Source organism: Eublepharis macularius, chromosome 19 (assembly GCF_028583425.1).
Source record: "Eublepharis macularius isolate TG4126 chromosome 19, MPM_Emac_v1.0, whole genome shotgun sequence".
NCBI classification, from domain to species: Eukaryota; Metazoa; Chordata; class Lepidosauria; order Squamata; family Eublepharidae; genus Eublepharis; species Eublepharis macularius.
The window spans coordinates 1,787,272-1,807,532 of NC_072808.1; the positions used below are offsets into that span (position 1 = coordinate 1,787,272).

Genomic DNA, 20,261 nt, shown 5'->3' on the forward strand with positions numbered 1-20,261 from the left:
ATGTTTTCTTCCCTGTTTGTTTGTCAAAAGGGCTATGCCTTTGCAGAACAGAGTTCAAATCCTGCCTCCCCATCTGTGCAGTTTCCAGGAACGCAGATCTCCCACTAGATGTGCCGTGGTCTTCCCTTCAGTGGTGAGTGCTGCAATTCCTTTGTTCCTTCCCGTTTTGTGTTCTGTGTGGGAAGTGAGGTCTCTGGGAGGTGTGCTGGTATGGTGTGTGTTGACTGGCTGGCGGGGCAGAGAGGGGCATTGGCACAATGCTCTGGGACTGGTGAGTGCTGATGGTGCCGCAGTGGACTCCAGTATGATTGCTATGTTTTCAGGACCTTGGCGTTCATTTTTTTAAAAAATACATTTTCTATCATATCATAGGATACTGATTAGATACACACCGGCACTACCGGTAGCGTAGGATAAAACTGACAGTATGCTATAGAGCTGGCTTCTTTTAAACCATGAATATGTGAGGTCCCCGCTGTAAGATGGCCTATTTTAAAATTTCTCACAACCTGGAAAGATAGTGTTTTTACTGTTTGTGCAGTATAATATTGAGCCAGAGTGGTATAATGGTTATAGTATCAGATTAGGATTTGGGAGACTCCGGAGTGAATCCTCCCTCTGTTGTGGAAGCTTGCTGGGTGACCTTGGGCCAATCACATAGCCAAGCCGAACCCACCTCTCAGGATGCTGTGATGGTAAAATGTCACTTTGGGTCCTCATCAGGGGATAAAAGTGGGTCATATATTAAGTAAATAAATATTGGTTGTTTGGTAATCCTGTTGAGAAGGGAAGAAGAACTTTAAGTCTTAGTCAACATTAGATAAGGCTTGGGATATTGTTCTCCCCGTTTCCTATCTTATTATCTATTCCTGAACTTCAATAACGCAGTATTAGCCCTCCCCTGTCTTTACTGTGCCATTAATGAGCTGTAAAGCCAAATATACTTGAAGGAGCATTCACACAATCATTTTGGCTTAGTTGATTAATCAGAATACACCTCACCATCCATCAGATGAGGAAAAACTTACAAAATTATAAAAGGTTCTAAAACATTGAAAGAATTGAGTGATATTCTAAACTGGGGTAGCAAACGAGAGAACACTCCAAGATAAAGCATCCAGAGAGAGAGAGAATGCAGAATAACTCTGAAAATGTTCCCCCATCCTCATTATCGTAAAAAAGACCTTTATGCTGCATTTGCACCATAAAAGGGCAGTTAAAGTGTAACTCATTTGTGTGAGGCTATGTTGAAAATAAACCCTTGGTGTGGAATAGTAATTCTAATCTGTAGAAAGGTTTTGAACTAAGGACTAAAATAAACTCACTTTTAATTCCAAATCGAATGTCATTTTCACAAGTGGTGCTTGAATTAACTTATACATTCCCTGTGCACGTAATTCAAACGTAAATACAGCATTCACAATGTTCACAAGCTGGGCAACAAATCCTAAAAAGTGTTCTTCTCTTCAGCAGTGACAATGCTCCGAAAGTATGCTCTTGTGAACACCCCAAACAGGCACAGTGCCGGTTTTGTTGCTGTGTTTACGATGTGCTGCACAATACCTGTCTTGTACAGAAGCATGAAAGAGAATTTCAAAGCCAGGAGACGCATCAAAGCTCAGCTGTCCCTTTAATTATCTCCTAGTCCAGTGTCCTCCTGTTAAAGTTGGTTTAACATTGCAAGCTGTAAACATGATGTTCTTCATAAAAAGTTGGCATTCATGTATTTCTCCTACAGTCCTGCAAAATTCCTGAAGCAACTTTTCTTTGGCATGCAAGATAACCTCGGGTTTTGTGGTGATTGTAACCCTTCTAACCCCCCAAACCGGTACAAACAAGCCCCAACTTGCCCATCAAGCATCAGGACTCTTGTCCCAACTGTATCAAACTGCAAACAAGCTCTTCTCAGACTTTTGCCAAACTTGTGTCTATTCCCCATCAAAGTCTCCGAATTACCTTCAAAAATGTATAAGACGAATTAGAAAAGAGGTTGCAATCGCCTTTAAAGCTGTGTATGGCACCGATCCAGAATCCTTGAGAGAGCCATAGCATCTGAGCCCTAAAGCTGGCCAATTGGTTTCAGAACCCCACCCAACAACTGAACAACGTGCCCAATTATAGTACAACCAAAAGGTTTAAAGATAAGAAAGCACAGCTGGATAGGATTAAGGGAATATGGAAGAAACATGTGCAGTGAAACAAAATATAAACGCAATTTTGACGACTTGGTTTTCATCTCAGGGCCAAAATAGATAAGACAATGGGAGATCCATTAGATCCCACTCTTCTTTATTATTCAAAGCAGCTGTGCAGAAGGGACAAATTGTATGAAGCAAGCAGGCTGGGAGAGAGATATTTAACATTTCTCTTGCCATTTTCTCACACTAAAATGTCCCCTCCAAGATCGATAATTTCCCATCACTGATCTCTCCTGTTTCTTCTAAGTGTGTGTGCATCTATTTGCTTTTCACTATTGCAGGGAAAGACAGGGCCATACGCCTTTGCCTCTATCCTTTCCAGTCTGTAGGGCAGATGTGCTATTTTAGGGAGATGGGGCCTTTAGCTATCATCTTTGCAATCTTGCCTGTCTGCCAGCACATGCAAGCAAAGCCTTCCATTCTTTACCCTCCAGGGCAGACAGGCCGTCTGTCTGGTGTGGAAGTGGGTGGAAAAAAACTGTAACTTTTGCCCCTGCCCCTTCAGTCAGCAGGAGATCTGTCTTTCACAAAGAGGAGCAAGCTGCATTCCATGCCTCAATTTGTTTTGCCTGCCAGCAGGTGCAAGCAAAACCTTTGCCCCTGCCTAGCAGAAGCAGCCTCAGAGAATGAAATTGCTTATGCAAAAACAAGGCCTGTGATTACATAGAATCAAAAAGCAAACCCAAAAGTGCTGAGAGAGCACACTGATTGATGGGAAATGGCAATGCTTTACAGTGAAATGCTGATCAGTTTATGGTTCTGGTTAGCTGACATTTCTGTCAGGAAGATACTGCGCTGAGTCGCTTTTTCAAATGGTTCAAAATAATTTGATGATCCATGGCGCTGCTACGAAGCTGACCAGAAGCAATATGGTTAGATGTTGTCTGTCTGTTGTCTAGACTAATAATATACAAACTTTACACAAGTTTTAAAATGTCATGACTTCCCTCAAAGGATCCTGGGAGTTGTAGTTCATTGAGGGTGCTGAGAATTCTCTGTTGGAAATCCCTACCCTCATCCTACAGAGTTACAATTCCCAAGGTTCCCTGGGAAGATAAAATTAAACCACTTGGAGTCAACAGTGCTGATTTGCTCATAGAGAGCCCTTGAAAGCTACTAAAACATTGAGCCTGAAAATAGATGGGTAAAGACTGAAAAAGCTTGTCTAATGTATAACTGGGTTGGTTAGGAAATTACTCAGAAAAGAAACACTAGATTATTCCAGTTCTTTAATTTCTGGCCAAGGAATGATCTGGGTTGAACAGTATTTTTTTTAAAAAAAAGATGTAATAGGAATGACAGGCACACAACTGTAAAAATGTACTTTCTATATAGTAGGAATCTCAAGTCAAGCAAGCCTTTATTGGCATATATAAAATATAAAATTTTAAATACAGAGACTCCATACAAAATAAGATTAAAATACAGATAGGAGCAGGGCAACAGTGCAGAGTAGGAATCTATTTCAACCTGCCTTAGAGTCCATGTAAGGTGCTCTTGATTTTATATATACATGGTGCTACCTGGAAGCAACTTGCTATCCCTAGTAACTAGCAGTGTAATCCTAAACAGAGTTAGTCCAGTCTAAGCCCACTGAAATCACACCCATTCGAATTAATGGGCTTAGACTGGACTAACTCTGTTTAGGATTGCAGCGCAGATAACCTTATGACTCCTCTGCAGATTTCTGAGGCTACATACAGTTCAGAAAAGTAGATGGCCACAATAAAGAGGCAAGGTCTTTTATATTCTAGAATGCTTATGCTACAGCTATCCCTGTTTACCAGCAAAAGTCTACATTATCTACTACTGTTCCTAGCCAAAAGCTACTTGTTTTTGTCCCTGTTTTTGCCTTTAGAGAAGTCTTGTTGACATGTTTTAAGGTGGGTTGTTTATTTCATTCATTCATTCATTTTATACCCCACCTTTCTGATCAAAAGGACCCTCAAGGCTAGCAAACACAAAACATCCTATTATTATAAATCAAATAACTACTAACTACCAAAGTTCCCCTAGGCCAAAGGCAGCACCTCCACATTGCAGCTGCTTTCAGGCATCAAACATCAAAAGTTGGGGCTAGACAGGTGGAAAAACTCAGTCCAGATAGTCGAGTTGCTAGTGACCTCGTTCTTCTGCCCAAGTACAGAGGCACCAGGCAGTAGACAGCTTGCCATTCCGTATGCTGCGATTGCTGGGGTGTATTTTGAACTTTCGATAGCATTGTAGGATAATTATGGTATCTGGTACATCTTTAACTCATAGAACAAACACCCTCTTGCCTTTTAAATTGGCGCAGGGCAGGCTATGACATTCTAAACCGATACAGCCTACGATGCAGTCGATGGACAGAGTAGGCTTAAGGAATGATCGTTGGTGTGAGAACGGGGCTATCACAGTTGGATCTCTGTTTTCCTTTTTGAAATGCTGGAGGGGATAATGCGAGGGGCATCTACCTACATGTGCCTATTTCGCCCAACGACGACTGTTTTATAGGGAATTATACTAGCAATGTCCTCCCAAATGCCATGGTTTCTCTGAACCAAGGAGCCACACATTTCCCCTCTTTTAACGATAAGACTCTTATTGCCAGTTTAGGGACAAAAAAGGAGAGTATCTAAAAATCCTGCTTCCTGAACTGACTTCTTTGTGCTGACCCACAGCCCCCTCCCCAGTCATAGATCTGGGGGGGTGAAAAACACAGTTTATTCTGTATTCCGTTTCTCCTTCCTTTGCGGTGATTCAGTAGACTCTTCTTTCTCGCTTCCCCCTCGCATAGAGGCTGCCAGCCCACTATCCGCTGTAACCCACCAGCAGGGAACAGACTGGCAAGATGGAGTTGGTCATGGGTGACCCAGTCCCTGTGGGACCACCCTTCCTTCAGCTATCACGTGCTTAGTATGACGACGACTCTGGGCCTTGGGTGCTGCGAGTTGCCTCTAACACAAAGCCCCTTCTGTTTGCCAAAGACCGGGCTTGAGAGAAGCCAGTGTGCCTCAGAGGAAGGCGGGGGCAGAGGGCACATTGTTTGGAGAATTGCAGGAGATTGCAACAGTTGGATGTGATTACCCGTCTCCCAAAGGAGGCTGTGGGCTAGGGGGACGCCCTGCGAATGGAGTGTAGAGTACACAATGGAAGCTGGGGACTGGGTGGGAGCCCCTGATTCTTCCCCTGGTTAAGGGAACAGGGTCTAAGGTGCAGAGGAGGGGAGAGCTGAGAGCCTGCAGTTAGATTAGTGGATGAATAGGGTTGCGGGAAGCTCACAGTGGAGACCAGTGTCTAGGCGCCAGGATTCTTTGGGCACAAAACGGTTCAGAAGATGCTTCCATTGAGTAGTCGAGCAGAAAGAAGAACTCTGTGCAACTTAGAAGCCTGTTACAGTAATCATCACAGTTAAGTAAAGGAAAGACATTGTCCAGACCGTTGTTGACCCCTGGCTCCAAAGGCTCCTATTGGACTGCACTCATCTCCGTCACCGAGACCCACATGGGAGCTCCGGTCGAAAGACGAGCAGCCCTGATCCACCTCTTGGGACTTAACCACACGTTACTAAGTCCTCACCTCCCCCATGTGTTTGCCCCATTCTTGTTAACAGGGGTGCTGGGGGAGTTCCGTGTACACAACAGCGCACGGGGGCCCAATTTGGATCAAGATCTTGGTGCATAAGGAGAAGTTGAGTGACGTGTCCCTCACCGCTGTTTTCCTGACCTGAAACAGCTGTTTGCTCCATGAGGGAAACTTACACATACTGAATGAACTACACGTAAGTTTCTCCAGTGGGGCAAATAACTGCTCCCCAGGACCCTTTTGGAATGGATTGATCAATCCATATCTAAAGAAGATGTTTCCATCGAAACATGGTTTATTACTGGAAGCACGTTGATTATATATCATTGTGGATTGGATTTAGGGTTGCCCGCCTCCAGGTAGTGGCTGGAGATCTCCCGGAATTACAGCTGGTCTCCAGGCCACAGAGATCGGTTCACCTGGATAAAATGGCTACTTTGGGGGGTGGGCTCTATGGAATTATGCCATGCCAAGGTCCTTTCCCTCCCCAAACCCCACTTTCTCCAGGCTTCACCCTCCAGATCTCCAGGAATTTCCCAATTTGGAACTGGCAACTCTAATTGGATTGGATATAAGAATTTAAATTTGATGTGAATTTTGCCAGTAAATGGTATTTATTTTGGATTGCGTATGACCCGCTGCATTGATTGTGTGGATGACACATGCTTCTGTGAGATGCTGATAGTTTGATGCAGTGGTTAAGAGCGTCGGACTCTAATCTGGAGAGCCGGGTTCGATTCCCCTCTCCTCCACTTGAAGCCAGCTGGGGGACCTTCTGCAATCCTGCCCCCATGATTAGCTAATTTTTTTGCTCTTTGCCTGCCTCCCTCTCTCCAAATTCAAGCTACAAAACTGGCTTCAGGCTCTTTCCTTGCCTTCTCCCCTTAGCTGGAGCGGATCGGTATTGCATTCCCCAGGCAAGGGAGAGATTTTCAGCTCCCAAGGGACGCTACTGTCCTTTTGCTACGCTTCCCTGGCCACTCATCAATTGCCCAAATTCATAACCCCACCATTCAGAGCGGGAATGAAGGGCAGGCTTTCTCTTGGCAGAGCTCAGCGGGCGAGAAGGTGGCAAAGAGCCTGGCTCAGCAGAGGGTGAGAAAATCTTGCTGGCAGCAGGCGGCGGGCCATTGGCCAGGCCTCCGAGTCCCACGGGCAGTGATAACATCAGCAGCCTTTCCTGAGCGGCAGGAAAGAGGGAGAAGCCAGGCACACAAAAGACAGACGGACCGGCAGTTGAGGGGTCTGTCCGAGGAGGAGGCCTCTTGGACCACTGACTGGCAGCCCAGAAAGCAGCCAAGCCATCGCAGCTCATTAGGGTCCTTGAGCAGCAACTCTTAAGGCCCAAGCTAGCTTGACTACGGGCCATCTGGTCCTGCAGCTCTCCTTTACCGCTGGTGCAAGGGCTCTGTGCTGTGCTAACATCATCACATTGCTCATGGGGCAGACTACGTACGACATGGAGCAAGAATAGGGACTCCAATAATTGACCAGGAACAGGGAGTGGGACCCAGGACTCGCAGCCCCAGCTCCCCTTCCCTGGTTTCTGGCTCTGAGTAGGATCCATTGAATTAGATCTAGCAGTCAGATCCCAAGAACTGGGGTTTTTTTTTGAGGGATGCTATTTGCATGCCTGTGTGAACTGTCCATGCAGGATCCAAAAAGCCAACATTCATTCTGGCCCATGTGCTTTTTAGGTTTGCAGGTGCAGGCAGCGGCAAGCAGTGCCTCGAAGAGCAGCACATCTGAGTTTGGCATGGGCGTGGGGGGGGGGGTCGTGAGTCAGTGGAAGAGGGCAAGGACAGGGCAGAGGCATCACGCTGCGTTGGGGCACTCCTGCCTTGCGACGCAGCCCCACCTCCCCTCTGTCTGCACCCAGCTGGCGCTTGGCAGTTGCTGGCAGGCGGGCTCGGCGTCAGGCACCTGCTCAGACAGCTGGCCGCCTGACAAGCGTGCAAGAGAGCAGGAGCTGCTTGGGATACTCCGGGAAGAGGCCCCGCATTCCGGGGCTTTTGGGCCAGGGACTCTGCACCGGGTGGGGGGCAGGGGGGGCTACCACAGGCGGGGGGAAAGCATCGCTAAGTTTCCAGGGGGCGCAGGGCAGGACCTCTTACGTCGTCTTCCCAATTTCACCCCTCTTGGCAGGAGACTTCGCCAGGGAGGGAGGGAGAAAGCCAAGCTTTAACCCCCCAAGAGAGAAGCGTTTAGTGGCCGTTTCCTTTCTTTCCCCCAACTCCGAGCCTCAGCAGCGCGCGCTCTCGAGCCTAAATTGCCCCCTTTGAATGCAAGACAATAAAACAATTATCTGTAACTGGAAGATACCAACTTTCCTTGCCGGGGGGGGGAATGTGCAATGCCCCCCTTTCAGTCCTTTGCAAACAGGCGCCCGGCAACATTCGGCAGCCTTCTCCCCCCCTCCCCCTTTTAGGCAGGCTCCGCTCCTCTCCCCCCACCCCCGTTCGGAGCTGGAGGCTGAACCAAGAGGGGCCCGCTGCTGTCTGGGTCCCCAGGACACCCCCCCCCCCCGCTTTCGGGTCGCCCGACTTCTCCGCTGGCCCCTCCCCGCCCTTGGTGAGGTCACTGTTCAGCTGTTGTAGGAAAAGATTATTTTGCAGAGTTTTGAATCGGAGCAAAGGGGGCCGGTGGGGGGCCGGGAAGCGAGCTCCGGTTTGGGCAGCCCCCCCTTTCCCCCTTCTCCTTTGCAGGCTCGTCCAGCTCGTACCCCGGGAGGCTCCGGGGCATGTGGCTTTTGCAGCGCGGGCTTTTGGGTGCGTGCGGGTGGGGAGCCCCTTCCAAACTGGTGAGTTGTCCCCTGGAGCCGATTCTTTTCTTTCGGACTTCCGGGCATTGTGGCTCGGGGTTGCTGCTGGGCGTGCAACCCTGGAGAGGGGTGTGTGTGTGTGTGTGTGAGTTTGTGTTTGCTTTTTGAATGCGGATGCTGCAAGGAAAGTTCGGGTCTGTGTGCAGTTTTTGGGGGGCACAGTCCAGTCGGTCGCGTTCAGGTTGTCGTTCTCGCTCGCTCTGGGAAGTATGTTGCGAGAAGGGCGTGTGATCTTTGGGCGAATCGGGCAGGGGAGGAAGGCTGAGAGGTTCTTGATCTTGCCCGGGTCTCGCTTTTGCCCTCCGGCGTCTCTGAGCGTTGATGTTCGGCGAACAAGAGATCCAGAAGAGGCCGAGCTCCTCCTCCTCCCCCTCCCGTCGCTGCTTCCCAGTCTGCAGCCAAGTTAACTTTTTTGTTCAAAGCCATTCTCTCGCAAACTCTCTCTCTCAAACAAATCTGCAAAACTTCGTTGCAAACGCTCAATTTTCCGTTGTGTCGCGTCCTGCCCTCTCCAATAGCACGTCGCCTTTCCTGTATTTTAGCTCTCTGATTGCAAAGCGACTCTTGCCGTTAAACTCAACGCCGTTTTCCTGTCTGCGATGCACGCAGTGGCTTGGGGAGGGGGGACAGCCAGCAGTGCCCGCGTGTGTCCAATAGTGTGCATACACACAAACAGAACAGCCGAGGCTTGGCGCCTCATTGATTCTGCTGCAGACCTAAATCTGCAGAAGTGCACACACTGGGGTGTAGAGTTGCCAGCCTCCAGGTAGTGGCTGGAGATCTCCCGGAATTGCAACTGGTCTCCAGTTCACCTGGAGAAAATGGCTACTTTGGGGGTGGGGTGGAATTATGCCATGCCAAGGTCCTTTCCCTCCCCAAACCCCACTTTCTCCATGTTTCACCCCCCAGATCTCCAGGAATTTCCCAACTTGGAGCTGGCAACCCTACTGGGGTGGGATGTTATATCCAAAGATGCTTCAGAGGCAGGGGAAAGTGAAGGGGGCAGAGAAGTAACAAGTGCTGGGGCTTAATTTTGGCCAGGGCTCACCACCAGGAGCTGGGTCTGGGTCAAGGGGTCTGTGCAGGCAGTAACAAAGAAAGGTGCCCTTGGGTGTGTGCAGAGTGCTTCCCTCCCCCAGTTGCCAGGGAACAGGGCGCCCAAGGGAAATGAGGATGGCTCCTGGCAAACTTGAGCTCAGGCCATGAATCCCTGAATTGGCGCGCAATTGAGCTTGTATAGCGCTGCTCTGTGGACCTGCGACTTTGCACCCAGGTAGCTAACGTTTTCCAAACTACTTTTCTCTCCCACTCCCTTTAAAGTAGACAGTTTTGTGATGGTGGTGCGGCATAATCGTTGGTCTGGCTTTAGCTGTTTCATTACCTTGTACAGGTGTGAGACTTTCTTCCTCCTGTGGATGTATCTCCTTCGCTTCCTTTTCATTTAATAAAGAGATTTTGAGCCCCTCTTGTAGTCCAAAGAAGGGTAACAGCAAAGACAAGGGGAAACGTCCATAATGAGTAAAACATCACGAAAAAATATTATCAGGTGGATTTAAAAGGGGGGGGGGAAACATTGCTGAGGATTACAGGAGTGGCAGTGAATAAACAAATATCCAAATATAAAAAATATTATGTGGATTGTGCCCTGGGTTTTTCTATCTGACCAGCACTGCTGGCTTTCATCCCTCTACTTTTAAAAAATAAACAGCTTGTATGTAGTTCGGCCATTTCTGTCTGCCCCAGTTTTTCACTTCCTTATTGTAAAGAGTTCTTCTCTTCCAGTGCGACTGAATTAGGGCATCTGAGTGCAGGTTGTATGATGGCTGTACGATGCTGGCTGTACAATGACCCTCACGGGCTTGGGCCAGGGACAAATGCTGCCCTTGAATAACAACAACAGCATTCGATTTATATACCGTCCTTTAGGACAACTTAAAGCCCACTCAGAGCGGTTTACAAAGTATGTTATTATTATCCCCACAATCACCCTGTGAGGTGGGTGCGGCTGAGAGAGCTCTAGGAGGGATATTCCTGCATGACATTCCAAGCACTCTTACTGTCAACCTCCTTTCAGACTTCACTAGTTATTTTACAGCCCTCTCCATTGAGAAAAAGGTGAGGCTAGCAGACCACAGCTTTAAAAGTAAAAGCAGCACTGCAGAAATAAGGGGCATCTGTTCTCTGGGGGAATCCTTTAAGAGAAGGGACACAGCATCCCATACGACAGGGGAGTCTGGGGGAGGGGGCTGATTGTACTGCCTTGCCCCTCACCCAACTTAAAATAGGACCCATATGGAAAATAATGGCTACCCCCCCCCCTTGAAGCTGGGAAAAGAGCCCAGAACTTCTGGCTCCTAAGTTATACCTCCTGCTCCAATTTACTAGGCTTCTCCTTCCCCTCCAGAGATGGGAATAGGACCCAGGAGTCCTGGCTGGGGACCAAGTATAAATAGTTGTTGAATTTAGATGTAATTATGGGCTTCCACTTCCCTGTTTCTCTTGTTACCCCCTGAAGCCTCCTGTTTCATCCCACCCTAACGTAAGGGAAGGGATCATTAGATGTATGCATAAGCCTTGGCTTGGGAATGGTGTGATTGCTGCCAGATTTGGGGCGGGGGGGCGGGGTGGGGAATGCGTATTGCCAATTCCATCTGTTTTTGGGGGGGGGGGTGAGATTAGTCATGCTTTCCACTGCTTAGGCCATATGAAGAGCTTAACCCTTGGGGAGTGGGATGCGAGTTCAGCTGCGGAGAGTCTGGGTAGGGGCAGAAACCAGGAGACCCCCGTGTGCGTGGAGGACGTGTGTGAAGGCCAGGCAGTCTTGTCGCTTTCATGCCTAGTTCAGTGTCAGACTGGGCTGAAGCAGCAGAGGAAGTGGGGAGAATGATAGATGCTCATTTTTGCACGAACCCTGTTAATGCACCGATAATACTCTCTGCCAGGCGATCGCTTCTGCTTGGATGGCTCCTGAGAGATAAGTCGCACCCTGGCTGCCGACCATGGACCCTGCCTCGCTTCTCCCGCTGGTCCTGACTCCTGACCCCCGAGGCTTTAACCAGGGGGCAACAGAGCCCAATGAACCTGCCCTGGATCCCTGCAGCCTCCTGTCCGAAAGACACTACGAGGTGGTTCCCTGTGTGATCTGTTCGCTCTGCTGCATTTTCGGAGTCGTCTATTGTTGCTTTGGTGAGTAGAGGGAAAGGGACAATTTCTCTCTGTGGCTCCGTGTTTGAACATCTGGGTGGCATGCAGAAGGTTCCAGGTTCAGTACCTGGATCTGGCAGTAGATGATGTAAGGACCTGCCAGTCTGAGCCGACAGTACTAACTTTAACAACAACAACAACAACAATAATTTCACGCATCTACTGCTCTTCTGGACAGAAGAGGGCTCCGCTCAGAGCAGTGAACAAAGTCAGTGTCATTATTATCCCCACAATACATCTGGGTTTCTGGGGCTGAGAGGAGGGGTTTACCCAAGGCCACCTGCTGAGCTCATGGCAGGAGTGGGATTCAAACCAGTGGAGTGCTGATTCACAGCCCAGCCACTTAACCACTGTGCTACAGCAGCTTCAGTTAAGGCAGCTTCGTGAGTTCACCTCTCCTCACCCCCACCTGTTCTCAATAGGATATCCCACAGTATCTCATTCTTACCCTCTTTCTTTAGGGGAGACGATAGGTAGACCTGAGCAAACAGCTGGTTAAAAGTTGCCCCTTCACCAGCATTAGTTACATCTCATATTATCTCAGTTAGGTGTGAACTGCTGAACTGCTGAAAATGTTCAGTCCTAACAGACGGCAACATCCCAGTCTTCTTGTTGTCCCTCATTTGGATCTCATTGGCACAATTATACATTTCTAAAATTAGTGTATGTGTATGAGAAGAGGCAACTTCCCTGGCAACATCTGGAGTAATTTTTAGGATTGTGGCTGTTCGACACTCCCCCTGTGTAAACAGTTGAGTCTTTCCCAGTGGCCTTGTATGTATAGATTTGATCACGTGAAGAAAATAAGTGCCACATGCTTGCAAATGGGTGTACAAAGAAAAAAAAACATCGTGGGGGCGCATTATCTTTTCTAAGTAACAGTTCTTTCATTTTCTAGGCTAGGAGTTCCCAACTTCATTGAGGCGGTGGGCCCTTTGGGAAGTTGAAAAGAGATAGCAAATGCTGCCAAAAAATGGCTGCCATAGAGGCTAGGACCAGTCGCAAAGCATTGTGAAGTTCCAAGGCAGCCAGCGTTGTGGTGCGGTTAGAGCCTCAGACGAGGATTGGAGAAACTTGGGTTCGAGTCCCCATCTTGCCACGGAAGCTTGCTGGGCGACCTTGGCCAGTCATTCTCTCCCAGCCTGTCTACCTCACAGAGTTTTGGGGAGGATAAAATGGAGGAGGGGAGAACAGAGTTGTAAGCCACGTTGGGCCCCCATTGTGGGGGAAGGTTGGGACGAAATATCTAAAGCTAAATGTCCTCCTATGATGAAGGCAGCTACTTCCAAATGGGCACTGCCTGTAGGTACAAAGGTGATGCCTCCTGGGCAATTCTGAGGTAAGGACCATAGATATATTGTCAAAGGCTTTCTACAACAACCAAGGACCATAGACTTCACCACTGTGTTGCCTTACGTACTACCTGTTGTTTTAAATATGAGCTCCTATGAACTACCTGTGCTTCATGCCATCTAATGTCAACCCTAGAATTGCTTCTGTTCTGTTTCAGCGTTTCTCCAACTCTGTATTGGATTCTTGCTAATGCCGTGTCTTTGTAAAATGGTGCTTATTTGCCCTATGACATTATTTATGGAAATATCCGTGAAACTGACTGTACTAATCTCACACTGTGTAACCCGCCTTGAGTCTCAGTGAGAAAGGCGGACTATAAATGACATAAAATAAATAATAAAATAAATGAACAAGACTATTAGGATTGGCTCTGCTTTGGCAAAGAAGGAAGTGGGTACCAAGGGGCCCAGGTTGGGGATCTAGGTGATATACACAAATAACATAATATGGGTCCCTGCCTACGGGCTCACATTATCTTTTAAAAAAAATAGAAACCAAAGAAGAGAGGACTAGGAAGAGAAGTGGGGAGAGAAAAAGTCCTGTTTCTAGTGTGTGGAGTGGCACTTTGAGCTACACCTCTTCTGGGCATGCCTCGTGTCTATCACTAACAGCAATACTATTCCTGGCAAGGAAGCAGCGCGTTCTGGGATATTTCACCGGTTAGGATGCCACTTTTAGACAATGAGAAAGATTCTAAGTCCCATCTTCCTGAAATCTCTACTGTCTTTCGCTGCCAGGAGAGCCAGACCTGAAAAAGGGCATCGCATTCCGCCTCTCCACCCCCAGTATTCAGCATGCTCTTCAGTGGTAGTCGACAGATGAGTTCCAGTAATGATAACGAGAACAGTGCATTTCGGATGGCAGTGCGTCAAGAAACAAATGGCTTCACAGTCCTGAAGATAACGATCCTGCCTCAGAAGTGATACAAAACCTTCTGTTCCCCAAAGAGAACAAATTTTCTGCAAAGCGTCTTATGCCACATTCTGTGTTTAATACAAGCTGTCGACTTGACCCAATAATGAGAATAACCCAAGGTTTTGTCAGCAGCCACGGCCTTAACCTGTCTTCCCCCAGCCAAACAGGGCCCCTGTCCGATATCCCCTGCTAATCTTGCTGGTTTTGCCGTCTCTAGGTTATCGCTGCTTCAAAGCCATCATGTTTCTCTCGGGCCTGCTCTTCGGCTCAGCCGTCATCTTCCTGCTTTGCTACAAGGAGCGCATCTTGGACACCCAGTTGAGCCTGGAGGTCAGCGCAGGCATCGCCCTGGGCATCGGAGTCCTGTGCGGCTTAGTCACTATGCTAGTGCACTCGGTCGGGCTGTTCCTGACTGGGCTTTTGCTTGGCTTGTTGCTAGCCACCGCTGGGCTGGTGGCCACAGAGCCTTTGTGTGAGCTGCCCAGTGCCTGGGTCCCCGCTGGATCTCTTCTGGGCTCTGCCCTCTTGGGAGCTGTTTTGGCCTTGCGCTGGCAGAAAGCCTTCACCGTGCTCTCCACAGCGGTGTTTGGTGCTGCCGTGCTCACCCTTTGCTTGGACTATGCCGTGGAGAGTCTGGCTTTGGGCCACCACATATACGACCGCCTCCGCCTGGCACCTTCCTCCCCGCTCTGCTGGTGTGGCTGGGCTGTGCTGGCCACCTGGCCTGTCCTGGCCTTGATGGGAGTCCTGCTGCAGTGGAGAGTCACAGCTGAAGGCTTCTCTCACACAGATGGTGAGTGGAGGGCTATGGGAGGGGGGGCGGTCACGTCTCATAATGAGGGGAAGGCAGGAAGGCGAGAAGATGGGGCTACTCAGTATTGTTTAAAAAACAAGGTGTTGTCAATCATTATTCAGCCTTCATATGAGCAGAACACACAAATAACAGTGCTTCTCACGGCTTGTCTCCAGCATCTTCAAGGGTTGCCAATCTCTAGGTAGGGCCTGGAGATTTCCCAGAATCACAACTGACCGCCAAACTACAGAGATCAGTTCCCCTGGGGAAAGTGATAGATCCAGAGGAGTTAGCCGTGTTAGTCTGTAGTAGCAAAATCAAAAAGAGTCCAGTAGCACCTTTAAGACTAACCAATTTTATTATAGCATAAGCTTTCGAGAATCAAGTTCTCTTCGTCAGATGCCTGATCAAACTGGGAAAGTGACTCCTTTTGAGGGTGGGCTCTGTAGCACCAGGGCTTTTTTTCGGATGGAACGCGGTGGAACGGAGTTGCAACACCTCTTGAAGATGGTCACATGGCCGGTGGCCCCGCCCCCTGATCTCCAGACAGAGGGGAGTTTAGATTGCTCTCTGTGCTGCTGAGTGGAGCAGAGGGCAATCTAAACTCCCCTCTGTCTGGAGATCAGGGGGCGGGGCTGCCGGCCATGTGACCATTTTCGCTGAGGGCGATTTAAACTTTTAAAAACTCCCCCCTTGTTCCAGCTGACCCAAAGTGACGTCGTTGTGCAGTCCCGAGTTCCACCACTCAGTTCCACCACCTCTTTTCCCAGAAAAAAGGCCCTGTGTAGCACCATGTCCTTCTCCAAAATCCACCCTTCCCACGCTGTAGCCCCAAATCTTCAGGAATTTCCCCATCCCAGAGTTGGCAACCCTAACTCAGAGGTGTACAGCCTCTGAACATGAATGCAGAAGCCGCCTTTCATGGTTAGTAGCCATTGATTTGATCTCTATGAGTTTAATGGGGGTGGGGGTGGAATTCTGCAGTAGAAAGTTCCCAGAGCACAATTCTGTCATCACACCAGGATTCTGCGTTCTGTAACTTTTGTAGTGTAGTGTGCACATAATTCAGTATATTTCATCCCTGCACAATGTGATTACAGAAATCTCGCTTATATACTTTAGGATACTGCCGATTCTTTTTTCTTTTTCAATCTTTAGAAGATATTAGCTTCTCCTTTTTAAGTATGACTAGGATCCTTGATGTATAAAACGGAAGAAAATGAGATTTTCAGGTTTTTGAAGGATGTGCAGAAATCAACAAAAGTGCTGGAAAGGAACAAGGCCGAGATACTAGGTTGAGTTATGGGAGCCAGTGTGGTGTAGTGGTTAGGGTTGTTGGATTAGGATCCGGGAGTCCCAGGTTCGAATCCCCGCTCTCCTACAGAAGCTCACTGAGTGACATTGGGCCACTCAGACACTCAGCCTAACCTGCCTCACATGGTTGTTGTGAAGATAAAATGGAGGCGAGGAGAGCAACGCAAACAACTTTGGGGAGGAAGGTATTGTGTAAATGAAGTAAATAAATAAGTAAAAATTATGTTCCGCTTTCCAGTATCACACTCCGTGGTATGAGAGCTCCTTCCCACCCAAGGCTCCAGTGCTGAAGGCCTTCACTGGGATTAGGTTAGATTCCCCTCCCTCCCCTCCTTTTCCTAGAACTTTCCTGGGCTGCGTTCTTGAGCACTGCTAGTAGGGTTCGCATCCTTTGTTCTCTCGTTCAGTGGTCCTTAATCGGCGGCAGAAGCAACTGCAGCTGCTACGGATACGGCAGCGCGAGGCCAAGAAGAGGCAGAGCCAAACCCCGCAGGAGGGCTCCTATCGGCACAAGCCCAGTGCTGTGAAGCGCTGTGCAGGAGACGTCCTTGCACCAGTGAGTGACTGAGACCTGCGTTGTTTCTGTTGCAAATATCCCTGGCCGCGATCTGCATGCTTCTGGTTTAGCCCCACGTCACAATAACTTCTCTAGACCTCACAGCCAGACTGAGCATCCTCGTGTTTGTCTGGTTAATCTCATAACTGCCTTTTCTGAGGTCTTTTTACTGTGTTACTGCCTGTGACCGTGACAGTACTGTGGCTTTTATGCAACCAGTTGTTTGGATCTGCTTTTTCTGCTGCTGTTATAATTTAACCACTTGTCGAAGCTTAACGAGCACTTTTGCTGCTATTTTCCTCTTGTGTTAATCATCGTAATGATTTTTGTTTTTAAAATGTGTTTAGTTTTGGGTTTGCTTTTTGTTGCCATAAGCTGCTTCAGGCATATTTTTTTTTTTATGGAGAAGCTGCTAAGAAAAGATCTTAAAATTCATGCCCGCTGATCTGTTAGCCCACCCCGCCCTAATCTTCAATGTATGGGTATGATAGATCTTCAGTGGTGAAGACACACAGTGCAGTCCTACACAGATTTATACTCTTCTAAGCCCATTGACTTTAATGGGTTTAGAAGAGGGTGACTCTGTTTAACGTCGGCCTGCAGATGTATTCTCCACCTCCTCAAAGGTGCCTTCATGTATGCTTTCTTCTCTTCCTGAGTTAAGATCTTACATTAAAAACTGAAAAATTTGGGCCTGCCGAAAATTAAGTTCTAGTGTTTAAAGTCCAACCTCAATTTTGTAAGCAAAGTAGAAACAAGGAAAGGTGAAGCTAACAGTGAGGTCACAAGGCAGTTTGAGTTAGGGGGAAGATTTCTTCCAGATGTGGATTCAGTCATAATGTATTTACGAGGTACGGTAGGATACAGATGTTCTTGGATATTACGCTGTTGTAATCAAGCACCTCCTGGATTTTTCTGTGTGGCCAGGAAAATCGAGGTGTTCGTGATTATAATAGTGCAGTATCTAACGATGTGTGGATCCAGTCTGTGCCTGATTCTGGGCAGCTGAACAGTACGGCGAGGGCTCATTTCGAGGGAGAACGCAGTTCCGGGAGTGCCCCAAAGAGGTCACATGTCAGATGGCCCTGCCCACCTGACTCTCGGCCATTTTGGGCCCGTTTCGTCCTGGATTGGGGCTGAAACAGCCTGGATTGGGCCTCTGATGGGTGGTGGATCACTCTCCTGTTCATCAGTGGCCTAATCCTGACCATTTTGGGTCCCTTTTCAGTCATTTTCAGCCCCTTTTTGCCATTTTGGGCCCAATTTCAGCCCTGAATGGCCAGGATTGGGTCCAAAGCAGCCAGGATAGGTGATGTCAGGGGGTGTGGCATATGCTAATGAGTTATGCTAATGACACATTTCTGGTGATGTCAGGGGGTGTGGCATATGCTAATGAGTTATGCTAATGAGTCCCTCCAGCTCTTTTTTTATGAAATGACCCCTGAGTATGGCACATGCGTGTATGTAAGGTCTGAAGGAAATATATGCGCCTCCATACACTCAGGAACATATGCTGGACATGTGGCATGCCCCCTCGTACATCTCCATGGTGCATTTGAAGATGCACAGGGCAAAAAGTGATGCGTTAAGAGCCAAACCATGTTTCATCTGAGGGAAACTGCACACACCACTTTATTCCAAGGAAATATGCTCGCCCCATTCCCAGCGCATGAACTGACGCTTCTCTCTTCCTCCATCCCCCACGCTGAAGAGTTATATCCAGAGCCTGCGGGACCGCCAGCAGCTGGGAACTGGTACATCACTGAGTAACCTGAGCACCAGTGCGCACGCCACTGTGGATCTGGATTATGACTGTGGATCTACTGTGCCCCTCACCACTCCCCGGGGCTGCCTCTGAAATGGACGAGGTCTGCTTCCATTTGTGCCTTAACCAGGGACGCAGGCTGGAGCAAGCACAACTCAGTCCTGGGCTCTGAATGTTTTTGTCCCTTTTCGTCCCCAGTAGACAGACTGCCCTTGGCTATCCTGCGCACGCACGCATGTGCACACACACACACATATCCCTCTCTCGTTTTTTATTTTTTTAATTGTTCAAATTGGGTGGCTTCACTTACCCACCTCTCTCTGGGTTACAAGGGTCAAAATCCCGCATGTGACTGGATCAAACCAACAGGAGAGAAGGGATTTTTTTTAAAGCACATTAATTTATTGCCAATTCAGTCAAATGAAGGAAGAAAGCCAACATATTCTGCAGAGCATTCACAGCTGCCTTTCTAAACAATGCTGCCACCGAGTTTCTTTCCTTTGGTAGCTGTCCTTAACTTTGAAGCTGGTATAATGTCAGCTGTTACCCAGGTTAAAGTAAGCCATAGATATCCTTCTGCTGTCTTTTGCATGAAGGGGTTATTTGCCCTCGTCCGTAGCAGATCTAGAATGTGGTCTTGCTTATTTTCGCCTGGTTCCTTTCTTTAAAAAACTGCCCTTGTAGTACTTCCAGCTCAGGGGTGTGTCAGCTAGGCAATAGCTTGAAATTGCTCTTTGCTTTGCTAATGGATGGGGTCAGTTGCTCTAATCCATGGTGCTTTTGGAATACTTTCCCAAAAAAAAATTAGTATAAAAGAATCTTGGGATAATATCTACTATTGTCCCTTTCCCTAGGCAGTTTGGTTTGCCTATAAATGGAAGGAATGCTTCTTTTTTTTTATCCTAAATCCAGATTAAGCTCCGGTCTGCACAGTGCCTTTTTCAGCCTAAAGATGCCTTACCTGAACTGGTTTTTTGTTTTAACTTGACACTTGGTGCTTTTAAGAAAACCCAAGGATTTAAACCAATCCTTTGGGGTTTTTACTCACATTTTTAACTGTAAGCTAATTATCCAAAATCCCAAACTATTAATCTGAATTCAGTATGTTCTGTGTTGGAATCTTGTTCAAGAGATGTCTTTTTATTATACTGGTTTGTTTCCTGTGGACATTTTGTGTTAATGCTTTTTATGACTCTTGTTTATAATACTGACAACAGATGCATGTGTGCTATGCAATCTTATATACATAATCAAACTGATGCCACTCCAGATCTTTTCTAGGGGATGGGGGGGGCGGGGGCTTTGCTTTGGGTAAAAACAATCACGCCTGTATTTTCTATATGGTAATCATCCCACCAGTCCTGATCAATAGCCCATGTTTATCTAGGCCAAGGAACCTCGGAGCTAAGCTACAAGAGATGAATTACATGCGGACGCACGTGTGAAGGGAGTTGCAATATTAGCTGAGAAGCCGAGTTTTAAAAGACAGATTGGAAGGCGAGTCCAGTCATCTCATTTTGGGTCTTCTTCTTTTCCCACTGCCTTCAACTTTTCCTAGCAGTATTGTCTTTTTCCAATGAGTCTCATCTTCTCATGACGTGACCAAAATACCGTTAATATATTATCTCATCATGTTTAGTACAGTGTCTGTATGCCTGAATTTGGAAGATGTGTCTTAATTAGAATTAGCATCTAACGAAGGGTGCTTTTGATTCTCAAAAGCTCATACCCTGGAAATCTTGTTGGTTTTTAAGGAGCATTCTGGACTCGAACCTTGC

The 20,261-nt window shown here is 47.7% G+C and overlaps 1 protein-coding gene across 1 annotated transcript; it reads left to right on the forward strand.

Annotated features, from left to right (window-relative positions):
* The first annotated feature begins 8,374 nt into the window (after positions 1-8,374).
* LOC129346240 (transmembrane protein 198-like) lies at positions 8,375-19,774 on the forward strand. Its single transcript, XM_055003577.1, has 5 exons — positions 8,375-8,562; positions 11,526-11,769; positions 14,273-14,848; positions 16,570-16,718; positions 18,430-19,774. The coding sequence occupies exons 2-5, from the start codon at positions 11,583-11,585 to the stop codon at positions 18,574-18,576; spliced, it is 1,059 nt and encodes a 352-aa protein (XP_054859552.1). The 5' UTR covers positions 8,375-8,562; positions 11,526-11,582; the 3' UTR covers positions 18,577-19,774.
* The last annotated feature ends 487 nt before the right edge of the window (positions 19,775-20,261 follow it).